Raw genomic sequence first — 26,432 nt, forward strand, 5'->3', positions numbered from 1 at the left:
TAAGACCATGAACTCTCTCCTCTATCCTCACCCCTTTATTCTACATTCATTTTTATTTTTTATTCACTTATTTTTATTCATTCATCTATTATTTTATCCCTTTTTATATCTCCCCTTTTATCCCATTTTCTATCCTTTTGCTGCTAAACCTGCTGAGTTTTTCAAGCATTTTCTGTTTTTGTTTCAGATTTCCAGCATTCACAGTATTTTGCTTTTATCAAACATATTTGCATGCTTGAGAACATCTCCTATGGAGCCTTCAAGACATTCTTGAAGCGTCCCCAGCTGGGTCCTATTCTGAGGATTCCTCTGGCCCTTTGATTGGTGGGCGTCCTCAGTGCTTCATTAGCATCGGGGTTTTGCTTTCATCAGTCAACAGAGGCAGCATATTGAGGATGCTGACTGCTCGGGACAGGCCCGCTTTGAACCAGCGCTGGAGTTCCTTCAGCCAAGGCAATAGTTTTCTGTGGAAAATAAAATACACTGCTGATGACCTGGAGCAACGTTCTCACTAGGCTAGGTGGGTGTGTGGTCGTGTAGCAGTCCAGAATTTACTGCACAGGGGATAATTAAGCAATGTAAAAGAAGCAGTCCCTTTAAGATGTGCAGCCATGCAGCAATTTTAAAGGGACCACACAGTGCAACAAACAGGCAAGGGAAATTAGAAAGAACAGTGATCTGGAGCCTAATTTATTTTTAATGAGAGTGCACAGGTGCCACCTTAGCCTCGTGTCAGAAACATAATCTCACAACTCATGGCCAGAAGCAATAGATATATTCAGTTCAGTATAGTGAACATATTCCGTTTCATGGGATTATGAAGGTTGATTGGACCTAAGGCTTGTGCTTGTAGAGGAAAAGTAATTGTTTGGCATTTGCTGAAACCTTGTTTGTCCAGTCAGTCAATGACAGATTATTCTGTTTCAGACACCAGGGTGCAGGTTGCACCTTTGTAACAAAAACAAGAGAAAGTTATGTGAAGGCTCCATAAATTGACGCTTTATCCCTGGGTTTTCAAGCATTTGCAGAATGAGCTTTTAGCTCTGTATCCAAAAAGAAGTGGACACTTAGCCAAGTGCTCAGAAATTGTATATTCTCTCTCTGGGATAAAAGAGGATGTCACTAAACCGAATCCAGAGAGTGGATTTTCAATCTGGGGTTCGGGAACCCGACACCCAGATCATTTCCGGGTCCTCACCCCACACCAGGTCTACATCACAGAATTGTTACAGTGCAGAAGGAGGCCATTTGGCCCATTGTATCTGCACCAGTTCTCTGAATGATCATTTCACCTAGTGCCATTCTCTTGCCTTCTCCCCATAACCCTGCAGATGGTTTCCTCTCAAATAAACATCTAATTCCCCCTTAAATGCCTTGATTGAATCTGCCTCCGCTACACTCTCAGGCAGTGCATTCCAGACCCTTACCACTCGCTGTGAAGATTTTTCTCATATCAGATTTGCTTCTTTTGCCAATTACTTTAAATCTGTGCCCTCTCGTTCTCATCATTTATTGTGGGTGAATTTTCCCCCTATCTACTCTGTCCAGACCCCTCATGATTTTGAACACCTCTATCAAGTCTCCTCTTAGCCTTCTTTTCTCCAAGGAAGAGTCCCAACTTCTCCAATCTTACTTCATCACTGAAGTTCCTCATCCCTGGAACCATTCTTGTAAACCTCTTCTGCACTCTCTCCAATGCCTTCACATCCTTCCTAAAATGAGGTGCCCTGAACTGTATGCATTACTCCAGCTATGGCATACCGAGTGTCTTATACAAGTTCAACATAACCCCCTTGCTCTTGTACTCTATGCCACTATTAATAAAGCTTAGGATGCTGCAGTCTTTATTGACTGGTCTCTCCCCCTGTCCTGCCACCTTTAATGACGTATGCACATATACATCCAGGTCACTCTGCTCCTGCACCCACTTTAAAGTAGTACCCTTTATTTTATACTTTCTTTCCATGGTCTTCCTTCCAAAAGTTATCACCTCACATTTCTCCACATTGAACCTCATCTGCCACCTATCCATCCATTCCACCAACTTGTCTATGTCTTTTTGAAGTTCTACACTGACCTCCTCACAATGTACAATGCCTCCAAGATTTGTATCATCTGCAAAGTTTGAAATTGTTCCCTGTACATCAAGGTCTAGATCATTAATATCAGGAAAAGCAAGGGTCCTAATATCGACTCCTGGGGAACTCCACTACAAACCTTCCTCCAGTCTGAAAACATCCATTAACCATTACTCTATTTCCTGTCACTCAGCCAATTTTGTATCCAGTCCATTTTATTCCATGAGCTATAACTTATCTCAGAAGTCTGTTGTGCAGCACTGTATCAAATGCCTTTTGGAAGTCCATGTACACCACATCAATGCATTGCCCTCATCGACCCTCTACTGCAACACTAGATGATCACCAATGCAACGCTGTTTTTATACACAAGGCCCCACCTGGGCCAGAGGCGAGCTCAGCACCTCAGCGCTAAACACTGTCTGTAGGTAGGAACTGGCTCTAGAGGGTGAATCTCAAAGACAGATGGCAGCCATGATTGGGCTTGCTGTTGCCTTGCAGAATAGAGCAGGCAGGAGTGCAGAGGATTAGCAGCATCACGGACCAAAAAAAGTGTTCAAACGGTCTGTCATTTTCTTGATCCATTCTGCTCAAGCGATGACAACTCTGTGCCACTGCTTGAGCACCTCAGTTAAAATTTCATTTCTTTTCAAAGTGTTAAATCAGCAGTAACAATACATACTGTTGTGATTCCAACAGCTGTGCACATATGTGCCCCAGACCTTTTGCTCTTCCCATTGTCAGTTTTGAAAATTTCCTTCTGTCCCTCTCCAGTCCATTAACAAGCTCTACAAGGAGCTTAATAGGCAGCCCAGGTGTCCCAAATCAAATCTGAAGGTCAGGATGCTCTAAGTAAAATTGGCAATCTCTCCAACACTCATAGTTGACAATAGTATGGAAACTGACTAAATTAATTAAATGGAAAATACCAGGTAAGACTAATGAATGTTTGATTGGAATCATCATTCCCAAATGGATAGATTTAAATAGTAGCAAATATCTTTGCAAAAAAGCAATGGATGTTAACAGTGCCAACTGGGTATACCAGAGCTTAACATTAAGAATGTGACATTATTATCCAAATTAATAAACAGTGGGATGGCACAAAGGTAGGAAAGTATGTTGTGAAGAGGACTTAAGGAGGTTGCAGACAGATATGGATAGGTTGAATGAGTGGGCAAAGATCTGGCAAATGGAGTATAATGTGGGAAAATGTTAAGTGGTTTGCTTTGGCAGGAAGAATAAAAAAAGAATACCACTTAAACGGAGAATGACTGCAGAGCTCCGAGGTGCAGAGGGATCTAGGTGTTCCAGTACGGAGTCACAAAAGGTTAGTTTGCAGGTATAGCAAGTAATTAAGAAGGCTAGTGGAATGCTATCCTTTATTATGAGAGGAATTGAACATAAAAGTAAGGAGGTTATGCTTGTTATACAGGGCATTGGTGAGACCACATCTCGAATACTGTGTGCAGTTTCGGTTTCCTTATTTAAGGAAGGATGTAAATGCGTTGGGGACATTTCAGAGGTTTACTAGATTGATACCTTGAATGACTGGGTTGCCTTATGAGGAAAGATTGGATAGACTAGACTTGTTTCTACTGGAGTTTTGAAGAGTGAGGAGTGTATTCAAACAAGGAGCAGCAGGCCATTCAGCTCCTCGAGCCTACCTCATACACCATTTAATAAGATCATGGCTGATCTGATAGTAACCTCAAATTTGAATCCCCCCTACCCCCGATAACCTGTCACCCCCTTGCTTACCAAGAGTCTATCCACCTCTGCCTTAAAAATATTCAGAGTCTGCTTCTACCGCCTTTTCAGGAAGAGACCTCCAAACACTCATGACCCTCTGCATGAAAAAATCTTGCCTCATCTTGGTTTTAAATAAGGGCAACCCCTTATTTTTAAACAGTGACCCCTAGTTTTAGATTCTCCCACAAGAGGAAACATCCTTTCCACATCCACCCTGTCAAGACCCCTCAGGATCTTATGTTTCAATAAGTTGCTTCTTGCTCATCTAAACTTCAGCAGATACAAACCTAGTCTGTCCAACCTTTCTTCATAAGGGTGACTTGATTGAAGTATATAAGATCCTAAATGCTCTTGACAAGGTGAACACGGAAGGAATGTTCCTTCTTGTGGGTGAGTCCAGAACTAGGAGGGCACTGTTTTAAAATTAGGGATCGCCTCTTTAGAACAGAGATGAGGGGAAATGTTTTCTCTCAGCGGGTTGTGCGACTTTGATACTCTCCGCTTCAGAAGGCGGTGGAGGTGGGGGTCATTGAATATTTTTAAGGCAGATGTGGATAGATTCTTGTTATAAAGGAAATCAAAGGTTATCGGGGGTAGTGGGAATGTGGAATTCGAAACACAAGCAGATCAGCCATGATCTTATTGATTGGCGAGCAGGCTTGATAGACCGAATGGCTTACTCCTGCTCATATTTCTAATGTTCTTATGTAAAAGTGATTTCAAAAAGCCACTGAAAAGAAATAGGGCTGTAACTTCCTGAGCTTCCCAGCGTCATATTGGGTGGGTGGAAGATGTGCTGGGGAATTCCCTTTGGAAGTTCACAGGTAAGGTTTTCATGGCAATTGCCCAGTAGTGCCAACTTCCCCTGGGCAATTGCCCTGCACTTGGAACCATCCGAAAATGCCATTTAAATCACAAACTTCAGATGGTTCCAACTGGGTTACATCAATAGTTGCCCAGAAAAAGTTAGAAGGGTTAAAATCACTTCTAACTTCAGGGTAACTATTGTACAGACCCAGACCGACCCACACGGGACTCCTCCAACATCCACCCCCCCCACTAACCACCACCCCCCGACTACCCATCCACCAGTCTCACCCACACCCCCGACCACCCCACCCCCGGGAACTCCCTGACTACCCCCCGAATGGGAATCTCCCAAACCCCTGACCCCCATCGCGCCCCTCAGGGGTCTCCCACCATCCATAACTACCCCACTTCACAGAATCCCGTCCCCCCAGCGGGCTGACTCTCACCCTCTCTACCCTCCCAGGCCTGACAGGGCCTGACCCGAGGCCCGACACCCTCACCCCCCCCCATAGGTCCAACCCCCGCCGCCTCCACCTACCTCAGCAGACCCAATTTGAGGCCCTTCCCCCCCACCAAGGCCTGACACATAAAAAAAGGGGTGTGGCCTCCTTCATTTCGGCTCTCCTGGACTTCGACGCTGAGCTCCCGGGACGCGCTATATTGGTTAGATCTCGTTCTCACTGAGTTGGAAGGTCAGGCAAGATGTCTTCGAAAAAGAATTGAGGTATGTAATTGGGCACGGAGTGGCAATCCAATGCTGATTGCCACTCTGAGGAAGTTCAGACCCAACAACATTTATCTTGTGTGTGATGCCTATTGAAAGGGAAGAAAAATAATGGAAGTTGTGCTTCAGATTGAAAACATGAATGAGAAGTATGAAGAATGAGAGGTGATCTTAATGAAACATATTTTACATGTCTGAAGGGGCTTGAATGAGAGGATGTTTCCTTTTGTGGAGGAACCTAGAACTAGGAACAGTTAAAAATATGAGATCTCCCATTTAAGAAGGAACTTCTTCTCTCAGAGAGTTGTTAATGTTTGGAATTCTCTTCCCCAGAAAGCAATGGGGGCTGGGTTAATGAATATATTTAAGGCTGAGTTAGACAGATTTTTGATTGATAAGCGAGTGAAGGGTTATGGGAGGCAGGCAGGAAAGTGGAGTTAAGGACACAATCAGATCAGCCATGATCTTATTGAAGGTGGAGCAGGCTTGAGAGGCTAAATGGCCTACTCCTGTTCTGATTTCTTATGATTTTATGAATGTTCTCTCATTTCAACTGAGAGAATTTCAAGAGACATTTTTAAGTCCCTGTAAGTGATTTTGCACATCAATAGGCATTCTATTATTTTGGAGATGTTGAACAAAGCATTTACAAATAATTTTCTCTCTGTAGGACCATTCTTAAAAAAACTGAACTTGGCTTTCTTGATCAAGTATGAAATTTATATTTAGAATCTCTAAACTTTTTTTCAGATTTTTCAACTTGCACCAAAACAATACTTAAGACTATAAAAAGCATACCAAGCAAACACCTATATTGCTGAAAAGAAGAGACACGCTGTCAAAGCATTTCGTCTTGCACTCATCAGGACAGTTCACAAGCATACGAATAGTAAAGGGACCAACAATTTATACTACATGAGAAGAAGAATATTGATTGGTTGGAAAGTGGACTCTGATTGGTAGAGGCATTGCTATGGAGAATGCACCAGGGAACAGTTAACTGCCAAGCTTTGTTCAAATTCAAACCAGGCACCTTGACTCTGATTGGTCAAGGCACTGCCATATGGAATGAACCAAGGAATGACTGCCCCCCAAGCTATTGTTTAGTTGAAAAAGGCGCAATGTATGGACATGCTCCTCCTGTCTGTAAAGGACAGGGCCTTGTATGTGAATATATGTAGCTTCAGGCATGTGTAAGTGAGCCACACTGTGAGCCAGACTGATAATCTTAAATTGGTTGGCAGTGTAATTCTTAGCATAATCAGGGTTGTTTAGCAAGTGTTTTTAATTGCGGAATCACATCTAATGTTGGTCACTATATTTTTAATTTTGAAAGCACAGATTGGTTGACTATGATCTTTACTTTGCCCATTGTGAACAGTCAAAGGGACGTGCTGATTGATACAATCCATTAGTAAAAAATGCATCTGTAATAAATACCACATATTTTGAAATTGCTGATTGTCAACTCATCCAGAAGAAACAGGAAAAAGCAGAAATAAAAGAAAAGTGCAAACATTATTTTTCATTCTTGGCAAGTTATCGTTATAACCATCACAGTTGCTTCAGAAGGTAATAATTGACTAATCAAGGCAACCAAATTTGTACATAATGTGTGTGTTCTTTAAACTCAAGCAACAAACCAGAGGTGTTTTGTAACCAATGTGGTTCTATTAAAACCTATTTGCGATCCTTGAACTACATAAGCATAGACTGAGAGCAGTACAGAGCTATATTTCACAAAATAACATGTATAAATGAAAGTCAGAAATTAACTATAAATTCCAATTGTTTTGCAAGCTACTGAATATAACACTCTCTTTACATAAAATTAGCCAATAACATACATTTTTCTTTTCTAAATCCCCCCTTTTAAAGGTAGTTGCTTTTTATATAGGGACATTTTTTTCTGAATTATTTTATTCAATTACCTTACATATTTTCTATTTATATATAATAGGGCACTAAAAGAACAATAAACACCTATAAAAATAATATTACATTGTATTCTTCAGGACAGCATATAATGCGCAACACATAAAAATCTTAAATGCAAATGCTTAACAAATAGAACAACTTCAGCAAGTACTGCATTACATTGTAACAGGGTACATTATATGTATATACACATTTAACTAATTGTTTTTACAAAAGTTTTTTTGTTCATTTTTTCACAATTTTAGTTATACAACAACACTTAACAAAATATATTACTGTGAATAACTTCTGAGAAATGTTACAGGTTAAAGGTTCTGATGTTGTCTACTTAGTTTTGCAAAGCAAAAAATAAAAAGCAGTCTGAAGCTGCAGAGGCTTCATCTTCAAAGAAAGATGCTGTAGACATCAAACTGGTCAGAACTCAGATTACAAATACTACTCTGATTTATCACAATAAAGTTCTTTCAAAGTTTTGAGTTCCTCGATTAGCTGCTTGTTTTGGGTTTCCAGCACTGCAACACGACTCTCCAGACACTTTACATATTCCTTTTTTCGACGTCGACATTCTTTGGCAGCCTCCCTGCAAACAGCAGAAGCAAAAAAGGAACGAGAAATACTTGATATGCTATGCAACATCAGGTCTTCTGGAACAATTCCAGTATTATAGGTCAACATGATTCTGAACCCCACCCACCCCCCACTCCCAAACTTGCAACTGAATTCATAGGCTAGGTTAAAATACAAAGCAAAATGGAGTACATCATGCTCAAAAGTGTCCCTGTCCCAACTCCACCTGGTAGTCCATGGAACTGCAACATCTCATGCCTGGGTCAGAGTTCAAAAAGTATGAAAGTGGCAGTTTGAAGCTGTTAATCTGTTTTATGGCAGTACAAGTCTTTTAGGGCCTTGAGCTCCTCGATAAGAGTCTTGTTTTGATTTTCAAGCACAGCGACTCGATTTTCAAGACACTTGACATACTCCTTCTTCTTTTTGCGACATTCACGAGCAGCCTCCCTGGAATTAACAGAAGGCACATCATAGCGACAGCCGAAAAAGGGAAGAAACCGACTAATCTGTATACTTTGTCTTTGTAATGCCATCCTTAGAGTGCCACTTGAGGATCCCCAGTCCTTGAGCTACGACCTGCACCAACCAAATCAGAAGCTGCTGGCTTTGCCGAATCCCTCGCAACACTCCAACAATCTAAATCATATTTATGGGATTATTTGCAGCCAACCAGTATGAGTGTCAGGAATGGGATGCAGTTGACTCATCCCCATCGAGCGACTTTTGACAGGTGACATACCACATCAATTGAAGTATTGCATTCAGATGTAAGTTTCTGTCTGGATTGAAGTATATAGCCACAGCAGTGAAACAAGTAATTCGTCCACTGTTCCAGGAAGCATCATTTTTTTTTGGTTTGTAACACACAAATATGTGCATAATTATTTAACAGAATGAAAATTGACTGCATTAAAATTTGTATCAGTCTAAACATGTTAACTAAGACTTTTTAAAAGCAACAAGAAATGCTCATTCTTCAAGTTATGAGATGACACAATCAAAAAGTGTCAAAAATTCTATCAACCAGTTGTCTATAACAATACTGCAAAAATTGTTGGCTTTTTGTTCATTATTATCATGTTTCTCCTCAGTCATCTTTTTATAAAGACATGAAAAAAGATGACAAAAAATATTGACTAAAATATACTGGGAAAGTGAAAACAAAATAGGAAATATTTGAAATTCCAGGGCAACACAAATAAGCTTTTTAATATTTTCATCTATTTGCCAATTATAGCAAAATAAAATGCCTCTGTCCCAACTCCATCAGGTAGTCCATGTGACTGCAATGTCTTATGCCTGGGTCAGAGTTTAAAAAGGTATTAAAACAATTGTATGAAGCTACTTCTGTGCTTTTTGAACTCTGACAGAGGTGTAAAGTGGTTATACTTATGTATGTTTTTTCTCTAAAATTAATAAGAGGGAAATATAGTGCCTGATCAGCTACTGAAATCTGAGACAAAATGTTTACAAAAAGTATGTAAACTACCACAGCGATCATATTACAATGAAAGTACCCGCCAGCTGCAATTATAATGCAATCCTTAATAAGGTAAGCATTTTACATGTGATCTCGGCTGCATGGTATCACTTTAAACAGTCGTAACAACTAAATGCAATACATAAGGTTAAAAACTTTAGTCTATCATCTTTATAACCAATATAAAGCATGATGTCAGGTACCCTAATACAGTTGATAAGTTAACAGCCAACAACATATTTTTATGAAAAAAAAGTTGAAAGATTTTTAAAAGTTTTTTAAATCCTTCCATTTTTTTCAACTGTAATTTCTCCTTACCGCTGAAAAATGAAAATACAAATACTATAATGGATATATGATTATCTTAGAATGCTAACATTTCAGGCTATATTTTGTAACTTAATATTTGTGGAAATATTTTTGTTGCTGAAAAGAGAGACATGTTGCTGAAGCTTTTGTCTTGCACTCCTCAGGACAAATGCCCCAAATTTCAAACCATCACAACAATTTATACTACATGAGCAAACAGTCAGACTGTTTGGCAAGCTGACTCTGATTTCTCCATGGGAAAGCCTTGGCCAAGCAACAGGGAACTATAGGCTCCCCAAGCTCTTGGGTAATTCAATAAAGGTGCAAGGCTTGAACATATTCCTTTTGTTTGCAGATGTGTCCCTGGGTATGTTTTCTGCAAACAAAAGGAACATGTTCAAGCTTTGTGCCTCTTTTGAATTACCTGGGAGTTTGGGGAGCCTACAGCTCCAAGTTGCTTTCTTCATGGCAACGCCTCGGCCAATGTTGACTTGCCAACCAATCAGCATCCTTTTCTCCTCTAGTATAAATTGTTGTGATCGTTTGAAAATTGGCATTCTTGTGTTTGTCCTGATGAATGGAAGATGAAAAGCTTCAGCAACATGTCTTATTCAGAAATATTTCTGTAGCATTTCATACTGATTATTTATTTATTACAAATCTTTCCATGATGGATAAAATTGGAACTTCATCAAACATCCTCATTCAACCACTACTTTGATTTTTTTAAAAGTCAAGTCAATTCTTGTTTATGTACAACAATGACAAGCTTGACTCTCAGCTTCCCTTTGCACTTGTCTTGCATGTCCCAAGCTGTACTTCTTGCATGATGGAGCATCAGTGAAGAGTGTTCAAGCAACAAAATTAAGTCAGTCCTGAGTGCAGCTGCATACAGTTTCCTTTGAAGGCAAGGTCAAGAATTCTTTTCTTGTAAACTGAATGAAGAGCAATGACTTAAGAGGTTCAAAATGCCTCTGTCATAATAGAACAGATTAATATAGTTACACAATGAAAAATTCATGCAGGAGGAAATAATAGGAGGAAACCATTGACAGGCAGTAAGGTAATCTACTGATGCATGAGGATAAAGCAAAACCAGGGACATACCAGGAAGAGGGCATGCTACTGACCCACAGCTAGTTAGATTGCACATAACTAGCGTATGGCATGACTAGGACAAGCAGACACTGCTACATTACAATCAGAGACCATAAATCTGTGTATGTAAGACTTCTATTGATGTAACTTTACTTTTTCTAAAATCCACTACATGAAAACAATGTGAGTGTTGTAGCAAAATATGCTTATAATAACAAATTGTCAAAAGAAAGCAAAGATGCAAAATATCTTTATTTCATGAAACTGAGCACATTCTGAATTTTCATCAAAATATTAAAATTGTACACGACAAAGACAACCTTTAATTTACTGATGCCTAAAAGGAAAATAAATACACTTGCCTATGTATATTTATAATATACATGATACACACACAGTAGTTACCACCCAAAAACATTTTTAAAAATCAAAAGTATTTGCAAAGTTCAGTCAGAATTTTCAATAATGACCACTGTTACTGTAAACCAGATTATATTACACAGTGAGAAGACAGGTTTCCAAATAGTCACATTAGAAGGCTGATGCAAATGTTGACCAAAGAAACTTCACGTCATTTTGGCACAGTGTGAGAACATTTTGGTATAAGTCATCAACCGCTTATTTGAAGATACAGCACTTAGATGAGTTCCTTGAATTAGAATGTTAGACTCTAAAGAAGTTCCCCAAGGCTGCTATGTTGTCAAATGTCACCTATGCTGCTATCTGAAGTGCCAAATGAAGGACATACATTTTTCTTTAGGAGGGAGTGACATATCTAGGCCAGCATCATGTTACAAGCAGAAGGTGCAGAGCTAAAGAACTGAAGGAACCTATTTTGGCCTGGTTTTTTAGACTATGGCAGTACCACTCAAAGGAAATCCAGATTATATGGAGTTACACTATAAAATTTAAAAACTCCTTTATTTTGCAGTGACATGGCCTTGGATCTTTTGGACGCTTCCTTTCATCAATGGGTCTGTATGGATAAACCTGTCATTGCACTGTTATTGACTAATGTAGTTTGCCATAAAGCATTACAGGGGACAGTCTCAAGCAGTAGTAACAGGTGGCAATTTTCTTGAGGGCAAGTGGCTGAAGCCACTGGTGAAGATGTAGATTTTTAAAAGAAGATTTAAGAGAAGGTTAAATGCACCAAGATAAAGAAACTTAGGAAGCCCCTGAGCATAGGAACCAGTTAACTGATGGCTCTTCCTCCAATGGTGGAGACATGCTGGGGATGAGAGAGGGGTAAGACATGCAACATTCAGAGGACTAGCAATTCAAGAGTGTAGCTTGAACAGGGATGTAAAGCTCAGGGAAGTTGTAAGGTAGCAATGCCATGAAGAAACTTGAAAATGAAGTCAAGGGGCCAAATTTTCATTTGGGTGTGGAGGTGTGTTTCGGTGTGCAAATAGCGACACTGTCTTTTTTTGGAGAAAGTCCAATTTTCCTCTACATTCCTGACTCCGTGCCATTTTCCTCTGGCCTTTTTGTGAGCTGGGAATGCCTAGTGTGCAAAATGTGCACCTGCCCCTGCTGAGGTCAGGATCCCCCTTTTAAATGGGGGACAAAAATCGTATTTCCTCCTGCACACCATTTTCGTTTGATGGTGCAGGATTTTGGAAGCCCATTAAAAGCACACCAGGTTTAAGAGATCGTGAAGAAAATGGAAAGCCTGCCAAGGTGTCTGGAACATTCTGAAAGGTAAGTGTAAAGTGTTTTCACACCTTCAAAAGTCACTCTTACAGAATTACAGAATGGTTACAGCACAGAAGTAGGCCATTCAGCCCATCATGTCTGTACTGGCTCTCTGAAGGAACAGTTTACCGAGACAGAATCACAGAATGATTGCAGAAGGTGCTGTGAGGAGTGTATTGTATTGTAGATGTGTTTTTATGCAGTGATTCATCCTGTCCTTTAAAGATAAGTTGACCTTTACATTGACCAGCTTTGTGTATTTGTTCACATGCATTACAGTGCTTTGTCCAATGGAGAAACCATCACAATACAGTGAAAAATGTTACAAAATGTCCTGTCAGCCTGTGCTATCATCTTTTCTAGTGATTTAAATGCCTCTGGCTGATAAAAAAAAAAACTGGTTTTGACATTTGAAAAAAATCTATTTGACCAAAATCAACCTGCTCCCTTACATAGGTTAACAGGCACTCTGCTTTGAAACTGAAATGAGCACCTGCTGTTCTTTCCTTCCCAGGGAGCAGAGAGCTGTGGTCATTATCAATACTTGGCTGAGTTTCAAGTGCTAATCAGTAGGTGTTCCATTCATCTGAGAATGAATGAGTTTCATTAAGTTGTAATAACAGATTGTCCCTTTGATGTGATTCTGATTTGTTGACTTGGTTAATAGGATTACAAGTATAACAAGGTGTTTTTCGCATGGTAGAACCCATTTTTTCTCACAATCAATGGTATGGAGGCCTTTATTAGATAGTGAGAGGTTTATTATTTTCTTCCTAAGGAATGTAAAATATTTTCTATTGATATTGCATGGAATCTGAGGACTGCACATACTGCATACTGGCTGAGTGACTATGGAAGCATGGAGGTGGCATGGGTGATCTAAGGAGAGCATGGAGTTGGCATGAGTGATCCAAGCAGGCATAGAAGATACATATTGGCATGTGCTGATCTCAAAGGCATAGAGGAAATATGGTGGACATAGAGGTGGCATGGAAGATGGGTTGGGGGTGAGAGAGGAGGTTTAGAAGGCCTTTAAATATTATTGGGAGCTGCAATACTATGTTGGAGAACCGAGGCAGACCTTCTAACTAGCCTGCCTCTGCACCCACACTCCTCACGCACTCAAGTGCATTTGCAAACTGCGCTGCGAACTCAATGCTGGTGTGAAAAGACAAAAATGGTTTGCAAAGTCACTCAAGGATCAGGTGGACAGTTTGAGAGTTTCAAAAGTACACAGGTTGAGTTTTCCTGAGCCTAGAGGAAAATTCGGCCACAGGATTTTATAGTTGATGCACAGGGGAACACAATGCAATTTTCACATATTCACTGACGATACCCAACTCAATTTCATCTTCACCTTTCTTGACCCCTCCACTGTCTCTAAATAGTCAGGCTGCTTATCTGACATCCAGTCTGGGTGAGCAAGAAATTTCCTCCAACTAAATATTGGAAGTCATCCCCGTTAAAAACTCTGTTCCCTTGCCACTGATTCCATCTTTATTCATGGCAATTGTCTGAAGCTGAACTAGATGTTTGCAACTTTGGTGTTTTATTTGACCCCGAGATGAACTTTCTACTACACATCTGCACCATCACAAAGATTATTTCTTCCTATTCGCCTGTTTCCTCCTTAACATCACATGACTCCACCTTTGCCTCAGTTTATCTGCTGCTAAAATCCTCACCCATGCTTTGTTACCTCCAGATTGATTATTCCAATGCACTCTTAACCAGCCTCCATAAACTTTAAACCATTCAAAACTCTGCTGTCCATGTCCTAACTCGCACTAAATCCCACTCACACATCAGCTTTCACATCTTTACATTGGCTCCCAGTTAAGCAATGCCTCGATTTTAAAATTCTTCTTGTTTACAAATTCCTGCATCACCTCCTCCCTCCCTATCTCCAATTTTCTTCAGTGCCGCAACCCCGCTTAATCTCTGTGCTTTGCCAATTCTGGCCTCTTGAGCATTCCCAATTTTATTCACTCCATCACTGACAGTTATGCCTTTAGCTGCCTAGGTTCTAAGGCATGGAATTACCTCACTAAATCTCTCCGTCTCTCTATCTCCCTTTCCTCTTTAAAGATGTCTCTTAAAACCTACCTCTTTGACCAAGCTTTTGGTCATCTGATATCTCCTTATGCAGCTCACTGTCAAATTTGGTTTAATAACACTCCTGTGAAGTGCTGTGGGATGTTTGCTTACATTAGAAGTGCTATATAAATGCAAGCTGTTGTTGGAACAGATGCCAATGGGGGTCAGCTGGAATTGGAATGTCAGCTAAGCAGGAGTAAAGGGATATGGCATTAGTATCAATAAACAGCTTGATTATTCAGCTAACAACAACCTGCACTGGCATTACTCCAGAGTTCAATAGTAGGGACTTGATAACCAATATTAGCTACTGGTACTGACTAAAGTTGTTGCTGGTACAGAGTCTACAACAATTGGTTGTAGAGGAGTCTTTTCACTCTCTGCAAAGTTGTCTTCGCAGCACTACAAGCATCACTCACAAAATTAAAGAGGTTGCTTGGCCAAAGTCCCTCAAAATAGTCCAAACTAATGTATGATTGTCTCTTTTTCTGACTGAGGGGTTGAAGCAGGTATTACTGAGCTAGATTCAAAGGTCTTCCTCTCTCAAGGAGATCAACTGAGATTGGATATCTATCTTCCCTAAACCTCGTCAGCTTGGATCTATCCAATAGTAAAGCATAATGGGAAGTCTATGAGAATAATGGCAAGTTGGTGCTTTTGCAATACAATGAGGACAGGCATCCATTCCAATAATTTTGGCAATCTCTAATTTCTATAGCTCAGGGTTAAGTAGGTGTGATTTGTAGGAATCAACACTGAATGGAAAACAGAGGAAATAAGATCTATGGTGGTGATTGGCTCTAAACAAATGTAAAATCAGTGCACACTTGAACCAAGAATAAAGCTCCAAAATCAAGAATCATTAAAACTGGTTTAATTATTTTTATGAATAAAATACCCCATTTCTCATTCAGTACATACTCTCCATTACAGAATATATTTTTAAGATGTGCAATACAGCTGATAATACATATTTTCTGAAATCTTACCTGTTTTTCATTAGCCTGAGCTCCCGTTTACGTGTAGCCTCTTCTGCTAGCTGTTGTGGACTGTGCAATGTCCCTGGCGAGGTTGCCATCACTACTCCCTGAGGTAAGGTAGTAGTTGGGGTTCGGATCTGGTAAGTTGGCATATCTCCCGTGGCAGCTGCAGAACAGACGTTTAATTTTAGTGAGATATAGGCCAGCAGCCACCTTAAATCTTCATTCTACACATATTTACTTACATTCTTTTCAAAGGTAAATCACCAGATCATTTCTTACCCATATCTTTCCTCCCCACCAGTTAACCAGTTCTCAGGGTTACCAGATGCAATGTGCAGTTCTATTGCATCTTTACCATGATTAAATTATCATGAGAGGTTTCACAGAGAAGCTAGGAAAGATGGCTCAGTCAACAAGAGGAGTCTTTTCAAAGGCAGAAAAAGAAGGAAGCATACCCAAAAGATTTAGAGGTAGCTGGAGGTGCTGTCACTGAAATGCACAGGAAGCCAAAGTCAAAGGGCTGAAGGGCACAACGAGCAATTTAGCAGAGGCTATAAATGTCGAGTGAGGAGAGGCTCGAAAGAGTTTGTATACAGGAACATGGATTTTGAGAGGCTTGAAAGAGTTTTGTATACAGGAACATGAATTTTGAGTTAAGTGTATTGGAATATAGAAAACCTGTCAATCATCAACAACAGGTGATGGGTGAGCAGAATTTAGCTGTGGCTGGCAAAGTTCTGAATCAGTTGTAGCTTCTGTAGGACGGAGGTGGAAGGCAAACTTTAAAGAAGTCAAGCCTTGAGGTAACATAATAATGGAAAATATATATATATTAGTTCACCACTGCTTCTAGGAGCAAACAAGAGTTGTGAAGGGAAAAGCAATCTCAGTGATAGAGAAGATACAGAGTTTGGAACTCAGTTAAAGATCAAATCAGATTATATGCAATGCACAATGTCTGGGGGAGCTATTGAAGAGGAAGATGGAGTCAAGGTAATGGTAGGAGTTTGTGGCAAAAAAATGCATTTTCTTTATTTCAATGGAGAAAGTGTATAACTATTACTACTTGATATCAAACAGACAGACTGACAAACAGAATTTGAGGATAATGGTGGAGAGGCAAGCAAGACTTAATCAACCTACATGCAGAAAGTGTTTATGTGCCCACAGATAATATTGCTGAGGGACAGCGCTGTATGCATGTTGCCAAAAGAGTGGGCGAAAAATGAAAATTTTAGGTACTCAGTAGATAACTGTACAGTGCTAGGAAGGAGTTAATGAAAATCCACTTTTTACAGTAGGACCTATAAAGTTGGAACCAAGTGAAAGCAACTCCCTGCAAGACGATGGAGAAGCCATGGAAGATGGCTGATTATGTCTTCAGAAAAATGAAGAAGGACAAAGGAAGATAATATGCCACATGACTGCAGTCACAAAGAACGTAATGGATAACTGACTAAGGTGGCCTTGATGCTGTGTATAGGAAAAAGGTGGCTCAAGGATTCAAAAAGGTTATAGGAGTAGTAAGCAGAACTTGGTGTTAATAATGCATTAAAAGGACTTTGGAGAGGAAAAGTTTGGGGGGCAGAATTTTGAGGTTGGCGGGCAGATGCGGTTGGCGGGTGCGGGAGCGACCAGGAAACGGGCCGCTGCCTGCAATCAGCTCCTGACCGCGATTTCATGCTGGGGGGCCACTTAAGGTCCCCCCAGCGTGAACGGTGGCTCTCCAATGGTCGGCAAGCAGCAGGCGGGGGCGGAGGCCATTGTCCAGGTTTAAAACCGGCACAGCCAGGCCTTGGAAGGATGCCAGCGACGAGGAGAACTCCGGTGTTGTCAGCAGGCGAGTATAAATTATGGAGAGTAATGCGGCTGCTGACGCCAGGCGGGAGGGCAGACTGGATGGGCACTCGTCTCCTGGGTTTTCTGATGATTGCTTCGCGGTCCTCCTGGAGGAGGTGGCTGCCAGAAGGGACACCCTTGTCCCCAGGGATGAAAGGAGGAGGCCACTGCACCTAAGGAAAAGAGCATGGGAGGAGGTGGCAGTGCTGGTCAGCAGCAATGATGTGGTGCGGCGCACCTGGGTCAAGTGCTGCAAGAAGATTAATGAGCTGCTGCGCTCAGGAAGAGTGAGTGCCCTTTTGGCATGGATCAATGTGGCGAAGTGTTATGTCTAGTTATCCCCCAGTGGAGCTTAGGGATGTTAAAGTCTGAGTGCCAATTGTCAATGACGCCGGAGCTGGCCAAGGGGGTGAGCCCTGGTTGCTTGGACTGAGTGCCTTGTGGCTCGAGGGCCATGACGCGGGTGTGCCCTGCAAGGTGTTTCTCAGGTGGGGTTGGCCAGGCTGCGATGGCGCTGCAGGTAGAGAGGGGTCTAATCAATGTTCTTCTGCCCTTTCAGAAGAAGACAGCCCATAACAACATTGAAAGGTCGGGGACCAGCAGAGGCCCAGCTAACCTCCTAATCCTTTCTGGATACGAACAGAACGCCTTGGACCTGGAGAGGTGCATTGGAAGCGCATCTTGAGAAGACTTAGGGTGCTCTCTATCACCGCCCTTGAGGAGGAATGACTCGTATTGTAACGCTGCTCTGCTTCTGTTCTTGGGTGACAAAGTGGCATCATGAGCCACCTTTTCAATGGATAGCCTTGTCACCCAGCAGCCATCCATCGAGTCAGGCGAAAGCACTGAAGCGCCTTGGCGCCTGGGAGTGTCTCAGGATGTAAGCATCATGGGATCTGCAAGGGTACCTTGCACAGATTTGCAGAATCTGCATCCTGTGGTCACACACTATTTGCATGTTCATCGAGTGGAATCCTTTCCTGATGACATTGGCAGCCGCCTGATCCGCTGGCGCCTTGATGGCCACATGTGTGCAGTCGATTGTACCCTGGATGCGGGGGAGCCCAGCAATCACTGCGAAGCCTCTGGCTCGCTCAGCCTCACTGGCCTCGTCCGTATGGTAAAGAATAAAGGTCAGTACCCACCTCAACAGAGCTTCTGGCACCAGCTTGACGCAACTATGGACAGCTGATTGGGTGACTTCACACTGCTGATTGAGATCACCCACTGACCCCTGAAAAGAGCCAGAGGCATAGGTGTTGAGGGCCACTGTGACCTTCAGAGCCACTGGCATGAGGTGTCCACCCACACAGTCAGAGGTGATCTCAGATCCAATCATCTGACAAACTGAGGTCACCGTCTCCCTTGAGAGCCAGAGCCTCCTTTGGCATTGCACCTCGGACATATTGAGGTAGCTCCTGGCAGCAGGATAGTGCAGTCTTCTGCGGCCCCTTCCCCCTTGGACTTCCTGCTGGCCCTGCGCCCCTTGTGCCTGCATCTCTCCTCCCACAGATCCCTCCCCTGGAAGCTGCACTGGGACACCTGGCCTCCTCTCCCTTCTGACCCTCTCTTCCTCCTCAGAGGAGGTACCACCAGCAAAGACCACAATCACCACTATCAGGATAATGGAAGGCTGTCTGATGCCTGGAAAGGTCGACATTGTCTGAATCCTCCAGGGGCCTTTGGAGACACCAATGAGTCCTGAAATGAAGCCTGGGAATGCTAACAATGAAGTCCCAAACAGAGATGGAGCTGCCAAGTACCAATAAGTCACCAGCAGCAAACTATTTACCAAACTCCCTACTACTGACACTGGCAATGCCGCTGACTCTTTTTATCCCACCCGTGGATGAGGTGTTTGAAATTGTCAGCTGTCTGCCTGCTCGTTTTGCCCATGCAACGAGCGTGAAATTGCACGGGCAACGAAAAATCGCTGTTCACAGAATCACACAGTGTAGAAGAGGCCCGTCGGCCCATCGAGTCTGCACCGACACGTGAGAAATACCTGACCAAACTACCTAATCCCATTTACCAGCACTTGGCCCATAGCCTTGAATGTTATGACGTGCCAAGTGCTCATCCAAGTACTTTTTAAAGGATGTGAGGCAACCAGCCTCCACCACCCTCCCAGGCAGCGCATTCCAGACCGTCACCACCCTCTGGGTAAAATGGTTTTTCCTCACATCCCCCCAAACCTCCTGCCCCTCACCTTGAACTTGTGTCCCCTCGTGACTGACCCTTCAATTAAGGGAAACAGCTGCTCCCTATCCATCCTGTCCATGCCCCTCATAATCTTGTACACCTCGATCAGGTCGCCCCTCAGTCTTCTCTGCTCCAATGAAAACGACCCAAGTCTATCCAACCTCTGTTCTGTTCATAACTTAAATGTTTTATCCCAGGCAACATCCTGGCAAATCTCCTCTGCACCCCCTCCAGTACAATCACATCCTTCCGATAATGTGGCGACCAGAACTGCACACAGTTCTCCAGCTGTGGCCTCACCAAGCTATACAGCTCCAACATGACCTCCCTACTTTTGTAATCTATGCCTCGATTGATAAAGGCAAGTGTCCCATATGCCTTTTTCACCACCCAACTAACATGCCCCTCCGCCTTCAGAGATCTATGGACACACGCCAAGGTCCCTTTGTTCCTCAGAACAAAGCATGCTGAAGTCCCCAATACCACCTGAGTGCTTATCTCGTATTTCGATAATTGGAGTGTCATGCCGTTCATTGAATACTTCCTTGTCAAATTACTCCTTCCAAAGTGTATCACCTCACACTTTTCAGGGTTAAATTCCATCTGCCACTTATCTGCCCATTTGACCATCCTGTCTATATCTTCCTGTAGCCCAAGACACTCAATCTCACTGTTAACCACTCGGCCAATCTTTGTGTCATCCGCAAACTTACTAATCCTTCCCCCCCACATCACCACTAACGCCTCCACTATCTCTTCAGCTATCTCCTTCAGAACTCTGGGGTGTAATCCATCTGGTCCAGGTGATTTATCCACCTTCAGACTTTTCAGTTTTCCTAGCACCTTCTCCTTGGTAATGGCCACCATACTCACCTCTGCCCCCCGAGTCTCGTGAACTTTGGGGATGTCACTCGTGTCTTCCACCGTGAAGACTGACGCAAAGTATCGATTCAGTTTCTCTGCCATTTCTTTCTTCCCCACTACTACTTCTGCAGCGTCATTTTCCAGCGGCCAATGTCCATTTTGCCTCTCTCTTACCCTTTATATATCTAAAAAAACTCTTGCAATCTTCTTTTATATTACTGGCTAGTTTACCCTCATATTTAATCTTCTCCCTCCTTATTTCTTTTTTAGTTGTCCTCTGTTGGACTTTGTAGGCTTCCCAATCCCCTGGTTTCCCACTGCTCTTCGCCGCATTGTATGCTTTCTCTTTAGCTTTTATGCTGTCCCTGACTTCCCTTGTCAGCCATGGTTGCCTCGTCCTCCCTTTAGTATGCTTCTTCTTCCTAGGGATGAATTTTTGCTGTGTCTCCCACAGAAGATTAGAGAAGATTAAATATGAGGGAAAACTAGCCAGTAATATAAAAGAAGATTGCAAGAGTTTTTTTAGATATATAAAGGGTAAGAGAGAGGCAAAAGTGGACATTGGACCGCTGGAAAATGACGCTGGAGAAGTAACAATGCGGAACAATGGCAGAGGAACTGAATAGGTACTTTGCGTCAGTCTTCACGGAGGAAGACATGAGTAACATCCCCAAAATTCAAGAGAGTCGGGCGGCAGAGGTGAGTATGGTGGCCATTATCAAGGAGAAGGTGCTAGGAAAACTGAAAAGTCTGAAGCTGGATAAATCACCTGGACCAGATGGATTACACCCCAGAGTTCTGAAGGAGATAGCTGAAGAGATAGTAGAGGCATTAGTGGTGATCTTTCAGGAATCACTGGAGTCAGGGAGGGTCCCAGAGGACTGGAAAATCGCTAATGTAACCCTCCCTGTTTAAGAAGGGAGTGAGGCAAAAGATGGGAAATTACTGGCCGATTAGCCTGATCTCGGTCGTTGGTAAGATTTTAGAGTCCATTATTAAGGATGAGATTTCAGAATACTTGGAAGTGCATGGTAAAATAGGGCAAAGTCAGCATGATTTCATCAAGGGGAGGTCATGCCTGACAAATCTGTTAAGAATTCTTTGAGGAGGTAATGAGCAGGTTAGACAAAGGAGTGCCAATGGATGTTATCTACTTGGACTTCCAGAAGGCCTTTGACAAGGTGCCGCACAGGAGGCTGCTCAGTAAGATAAGAGCCCATGGTGTTAGAGGCAAGGTACTAGCATGGATAGAAGATTGGCTGTCTGGCAGGAGGCAGAGAGTGGGGATAAGGGAGTCCTTCTCAGGATGGTGGCCGGTGACTAGTGGAGTTCCGCAGGGGTCAGTGTTGGGACCACAACTTTTCACTTTATACATTAATGATCTAGATGAAGGAACTGAGGGCATCCTGGCTAAGTTTGCAGATGATACAAAGATAGGTGGAGGGACAGGTAGTATTGAGGAGGCGGGGAGGCTGCAGAAGGATTTGGACAGGTTAGGAGAATGGGCAAAGAAGTGGCAGATGGAATACAACGTGGGGAAGTGTGAGGTCATGCACTTTGGTAGGAAGAATGGAGGCATAGACTATTTTCTAAGTGGGGAGAGAATTCAGAAATCTGGAGTGCAAAGAGACTTGGGAGTCCTAGTCCAGGGTTCTCTTAAGGTTAACTTACAGGTTGAGTTGGTAGTTAGGAAGGCAAATGCAATGTTGGCATTTATTTCGAGAGGACTAGAATGTAAAAGCAGGGATGTGCTGCTGAGGCTTTATAAGGCTCTGGTCAGACCACATTTAGAATATTGTGAGCAATTTTGGGCCCCATATCTCAGGAAGGATGTGCTGGCCCTGGAGAGGGTCCAGAGGAGGTTCACGAGAATGATCCCAGGAATGAAAGGTTTAACATATGGGGAACGTTTGAGGACTCTAGGTCTATACTCGATGGAGTTTAGAAGGATGAGGGGGGATCTGATTGAAACTTACAGAATACTGAAAGGCCTGGATGGAGTGGACATGGGGAAGATGTTTCCATTAGTAGGAGAGACTAGGACCCGAGGGCACAGCCTCAGAGTAAAGGGAAGACCTTTTAGAACAGAGATGAGGAGAAACTTCTTTAGCCAGAGAGTGGTGAATCTATGGAATTCATTGCCACAGAAGGCTGTGGAGACCATTTCATTGAGTGTATTTAAGACCAAGATAGATAGGTTCTTGATTGGTAAGGGGATCAAAGGTTACGGGGAGAAGGAGGGAGAATGGGGTTGAGAAACTTATCAGCCATGATTGAATGGCGGAGCAGACTCGATGGGCCGAATGGCCTAATTTCTGCTCCTATGTCTTATGGTCTTATGGTCTAACTCCAGCTTTATCTCTATAGTAAAATTTGCCTGTGAAGTTTGCTCTCTCTTGCCTGCCATCCCATTTCTCTTAACCATTACAACAGTGTGCTTGGAAAAGTGTTACGAAGTGGCATTCTGAGCATTTTTCCAAGACAAAAAGGTATGCAAGGACAACCCACGTTTAAAGGTCATCTTTAAAAAAAAAAACATTTAATAATGAATACTGTGCTAAGGGCCTGAATGGTGAAGAGAGTTGAGATGCTCCACATCCACAAAAAATACCATGTTGTCAGTGTCTCAAATTGCCTTTCCTAATCAAACTCCTTTTGCCCCACTTCATATGCCAGTCCCTGTTAAGAACTGTGGGCAGTGATGTGGAGACAGGTGTTTGGCCTTCTAAACCAGATAGTTCCGGGTTGGTAAGGCTCATCAGCCTTAATTGATTTCAAAACCACAAGCTATACCCACGTAAAAGTTGAAATCTTTGAGATCGCTTTCTAAGCAAAAACCTAAGGGTCGACTTTTACACAAATAGTATTTTCGAGAGGTTGATATGCGTGTTTGATTTGGGTCCACACAGAATGAAACAAAGGCCAAAACAAAATTTTGAGTAAAATCCAAAAAAGACCATTGCTCAATCAACTCCGTAAAGTATGAAGTCATGGCTTACTTTCAACTAAAACACGCCTGCACAACACACCTAACATGGCTCTCAAAAGTATCCACAAAGTAATGGGGGGAGCGGTGCTTACGCCATCCATTTATTCTCTCTCACTTTGTTTTTATTAAGGAGCTTAACCCCCAACCCCCTCCCCCAATTAGTCACCATATTTTTTTCCTCCCCCAACACCCAGCCCTGCCACCATTTGCTGTGAGGTCAGGGAGGCCCTGGGGTGTCCGGGCCTAATCCCAGCCCCAAACTGGGAACACAGGTTTTACTTTTTGAGAGCTAATGAACCATTATAAAGCAAAATAAGGGAGGAGGGAAACCTTCTGGGTCTGCACCGAACCACATTCCCCATCGCACTTAGCCCCAGCACTATCCTTCCAGCAGTTTCAATGATGCTTGTGGACCAGGAGAAGGGAAGGGTTACAACATTAGAAAATGTCACACCGATGACCCCCAGCTCTTGACCTAGGCATTGGTGCAGGAGGATTGCACTGAGTCGGCACTTGCAAGGGTCCGATTGACAAGCCAGAGCCTCCACTGCTCCCCCACAACAAGGCTGAGGGCAATAGTTGAGGACACAATGTTTGGAGGTTAATTTATTTAACATTTGTTCTGGAGGTTGGCCCCTGCATCCTGTTTTTTAATGAATAAGAATAAGAAATTGTAGAGATTAAACTTTGGTTCTGAAACTTTTGGGTATTGGTCCCTGAAAAACTAAGGTCGACTTTTACATGAGATATGTGAAAATTTATGATTTTTTTAAGCAAAAAATGATCGGTCAACTTTTACACTGGTATATACGGTCCTGGGAGAAGCTCACTTAGGATCATTGCACCTGTCCCAACTAAATAAAAAAGGGTAAAAGGGTGCAGCCTTCTTCAAAAGCAAAAGCATACCAGAGGCAAAAAGAAATTAAGAGAGAAAAATGCCAAGCCAGCAGCTCATCCAAAACTCAGTTGTCTGTGTCATACAGTCCTGTTTGCAGCAGAACTTTCCAGGTGCAGGTGGGCCTTAACACTCACCTACGTACCTACTGGAACCCTACCAAAAATTTCAGATGATGGACATGGTCATCTTCACTTCAAATGAAGAACATAATATGTTACTTTGAAGCTAGTCAATTTTTTCCCTCAGTTCATCATAGAAATTTGAAGTTTGCTCAGAAATCTTGTTCATTATGTGATCGAAAACATACATCGAAGGAGCCTGATTTTTGTCCAGAGAGGTTCATATTTCATCAGGGATTTTATTTTGAATACCTTTTGTTTGCATTATATGTCAACAACTCATCCCTAGGCTAGAAACAAATATCAAGCAATCCAGTTCTTAAGAAGTTTATTGTGCTTGTTATAAGAATAATAACCATTGCCAAGGCTCATAGGAAATCTCTTGCACCCACATCTGACCATTAAACACAATATTTGACTGTACAGATAGATTTTAAAGAGCTTGTCTGACCTAAGATTAACTCACATCATATCGATTAGTTGCATCTTTTTCTTTAAATATACTGAGTAACCAATATGGTTAGATATTCCCAGTGTCAACTAAATATTGCGAACTCTGAAGAAAAATTAGGACTGTCAACTGATTAGTTAGCATCTATAATTAATGTGCTTAAAAAAATTAATCTCCAAAAAACATGTTAATTGTAGAAGTTAACTGCAATTAATTGACAAATATAGTTACAAATTGTATAAGCCCTCACGAGTCAGCTCTGACATTTACTTGTGCTCATTACTATGAAACATTTGATAGCATTAGTCAACTGTACTATATCTCAAGCAGAAACAGCCAAAAGCTGCACATTGTACAGAAAAATGTTGTTGACTAAGCAATCCACCTAGAAGATACTTTAAAGAATCAGATTTTAAATTTATGACAAAATTATCAATTTATCAGATTATTTTATTTTGCATAGCCATGATTCTGACACATACAGTGCAAAAGACAAAATGCAGACTGGAGCCAGAGAGGGGTAAATGGTGCAACTAAGAGAACTCCATAACCATTATGAACATGATGCCGTATTAATGAGTAGCACAGTTCTGAAGAAGAGTCATCTGGACTCGAAACGTTAACTCTGTCTTCCTCTCCACAAATGCTATCAGACCTGCTGCGTTTTTCCAGCAATTTTTGTTTTTGTTGTTAATGAGTAGCCAGTCAGTTACAGCAAATAAAGAACTTTAGCAGACAACTTTTACTATCACCAATTTGCAGAATTAATTACACTGTATTGAGTAATTGATACTTTTTGATTAAAGATTCATCGATCACAAAACTTTTGCATTGTTCTTTGCAGACAGAAAGAACATGTACACTCATTGCACTCAATTAAACAAAATAGGCAACAGCCATTCTCTGGTTCGTTCCCCAGGGCAATGCCTTGACCAGAGACAAACTGCCTGGTTTGAATTTAAACAAAGCTTGGCAGTTAACTGTCAGTTATCAGTTAACTGGTGCATTCCCCATGGCAACACCTCCACCAATCAGGGTCCACTTGCCAACCAATCAGCACTCCCTTCTCAAGAAGTGTAAATTGTTGTTCCCTTCACATTTGGTATTCTTGCAAATTGACCTGATGAGTGCAAGACCATGTGTCTTTTTTCAGCAATATCAAGTTCTGTACTACCAAACGACTATTCACAAAACTTTTCTAATTTAAAATTTCTTTCTGTCACAGACATGGCTCCTTCTCTTTCATTTTCCAACACTGCTGCAGACCTCACCATACATGGCTGTTTGGGTATTTGTCTGCATTTCTTCCTTGGCACTGAGTTAGACTCATCATTCTTCATTATCTCTTCTTTTCCAGGGCCTGCCTCAGCTTTGGGAGGGGAAGGCTACTAAAATTGGGTATTAAAATATTGTGTACACACATCACCTTTTGTTAACAGGATTGCAACAAAGTTGTATTTTACTAGAGGTATGGACAGACTGCAGGAGACTTCAGTATACATTTTATAATGCTTGTAAAAGTCAGACCAACAGCCT

At 42.1% G+C, this 26,432-nt stretch overlaps 1 protein-coding gene across 7 annotated transcripts in view; it reads right to left on the reverse strand.

Annotated features, from left to right (window-relative positions):
• Positions 1-6,869: 6,869 nt before the first annotated feature.
• Positions 6,870-26,432, reverse strand: part of LOC144677377 (cAMP-responsive element modulator-like) — a 146,332-nt gene continuing 126,769 nt past the window's right edge. For 6 of the 7 annotated variants that reach the window (XM_078537513.1, XM_078537520.1, XM_078537517.1 and 3 more), the window contains 2 exons: positions 15,541-15,697; positions 6,870-7,882 (listed from right to left, as the gene is read on the reverse strand). In XM_078537513.1, coding sequence (XP_078393639.1) covers positions 7,738-7,882; positions 15,541-15,697 — 302 coding nt within the window. In that variant the 3' untranslated portion in view covers positions 6,870-7,737. Of the gene's footprint in view, positions 7,883-8,003; positions 8,317-15,540; positions 15,698-26,432 lie in introns of those variants that run through there. The other variant, XM_078537518.1, reaches the window with a different exon arrangement.

This window comes from Cetorhinus maximus, chromosome 3 (assembly GCF_964194155.1).
Source record: "Cetorhinus maximus chromosome 3, sCetMax3.hap1.1, whole genome shotgun sequence".
NCBI lineage: Eukaryota > Metazoa > Chordata > Chondrichthyes > Lamniformes > Cetorhinidae > Cetorhinus > Cetorhinus maximus.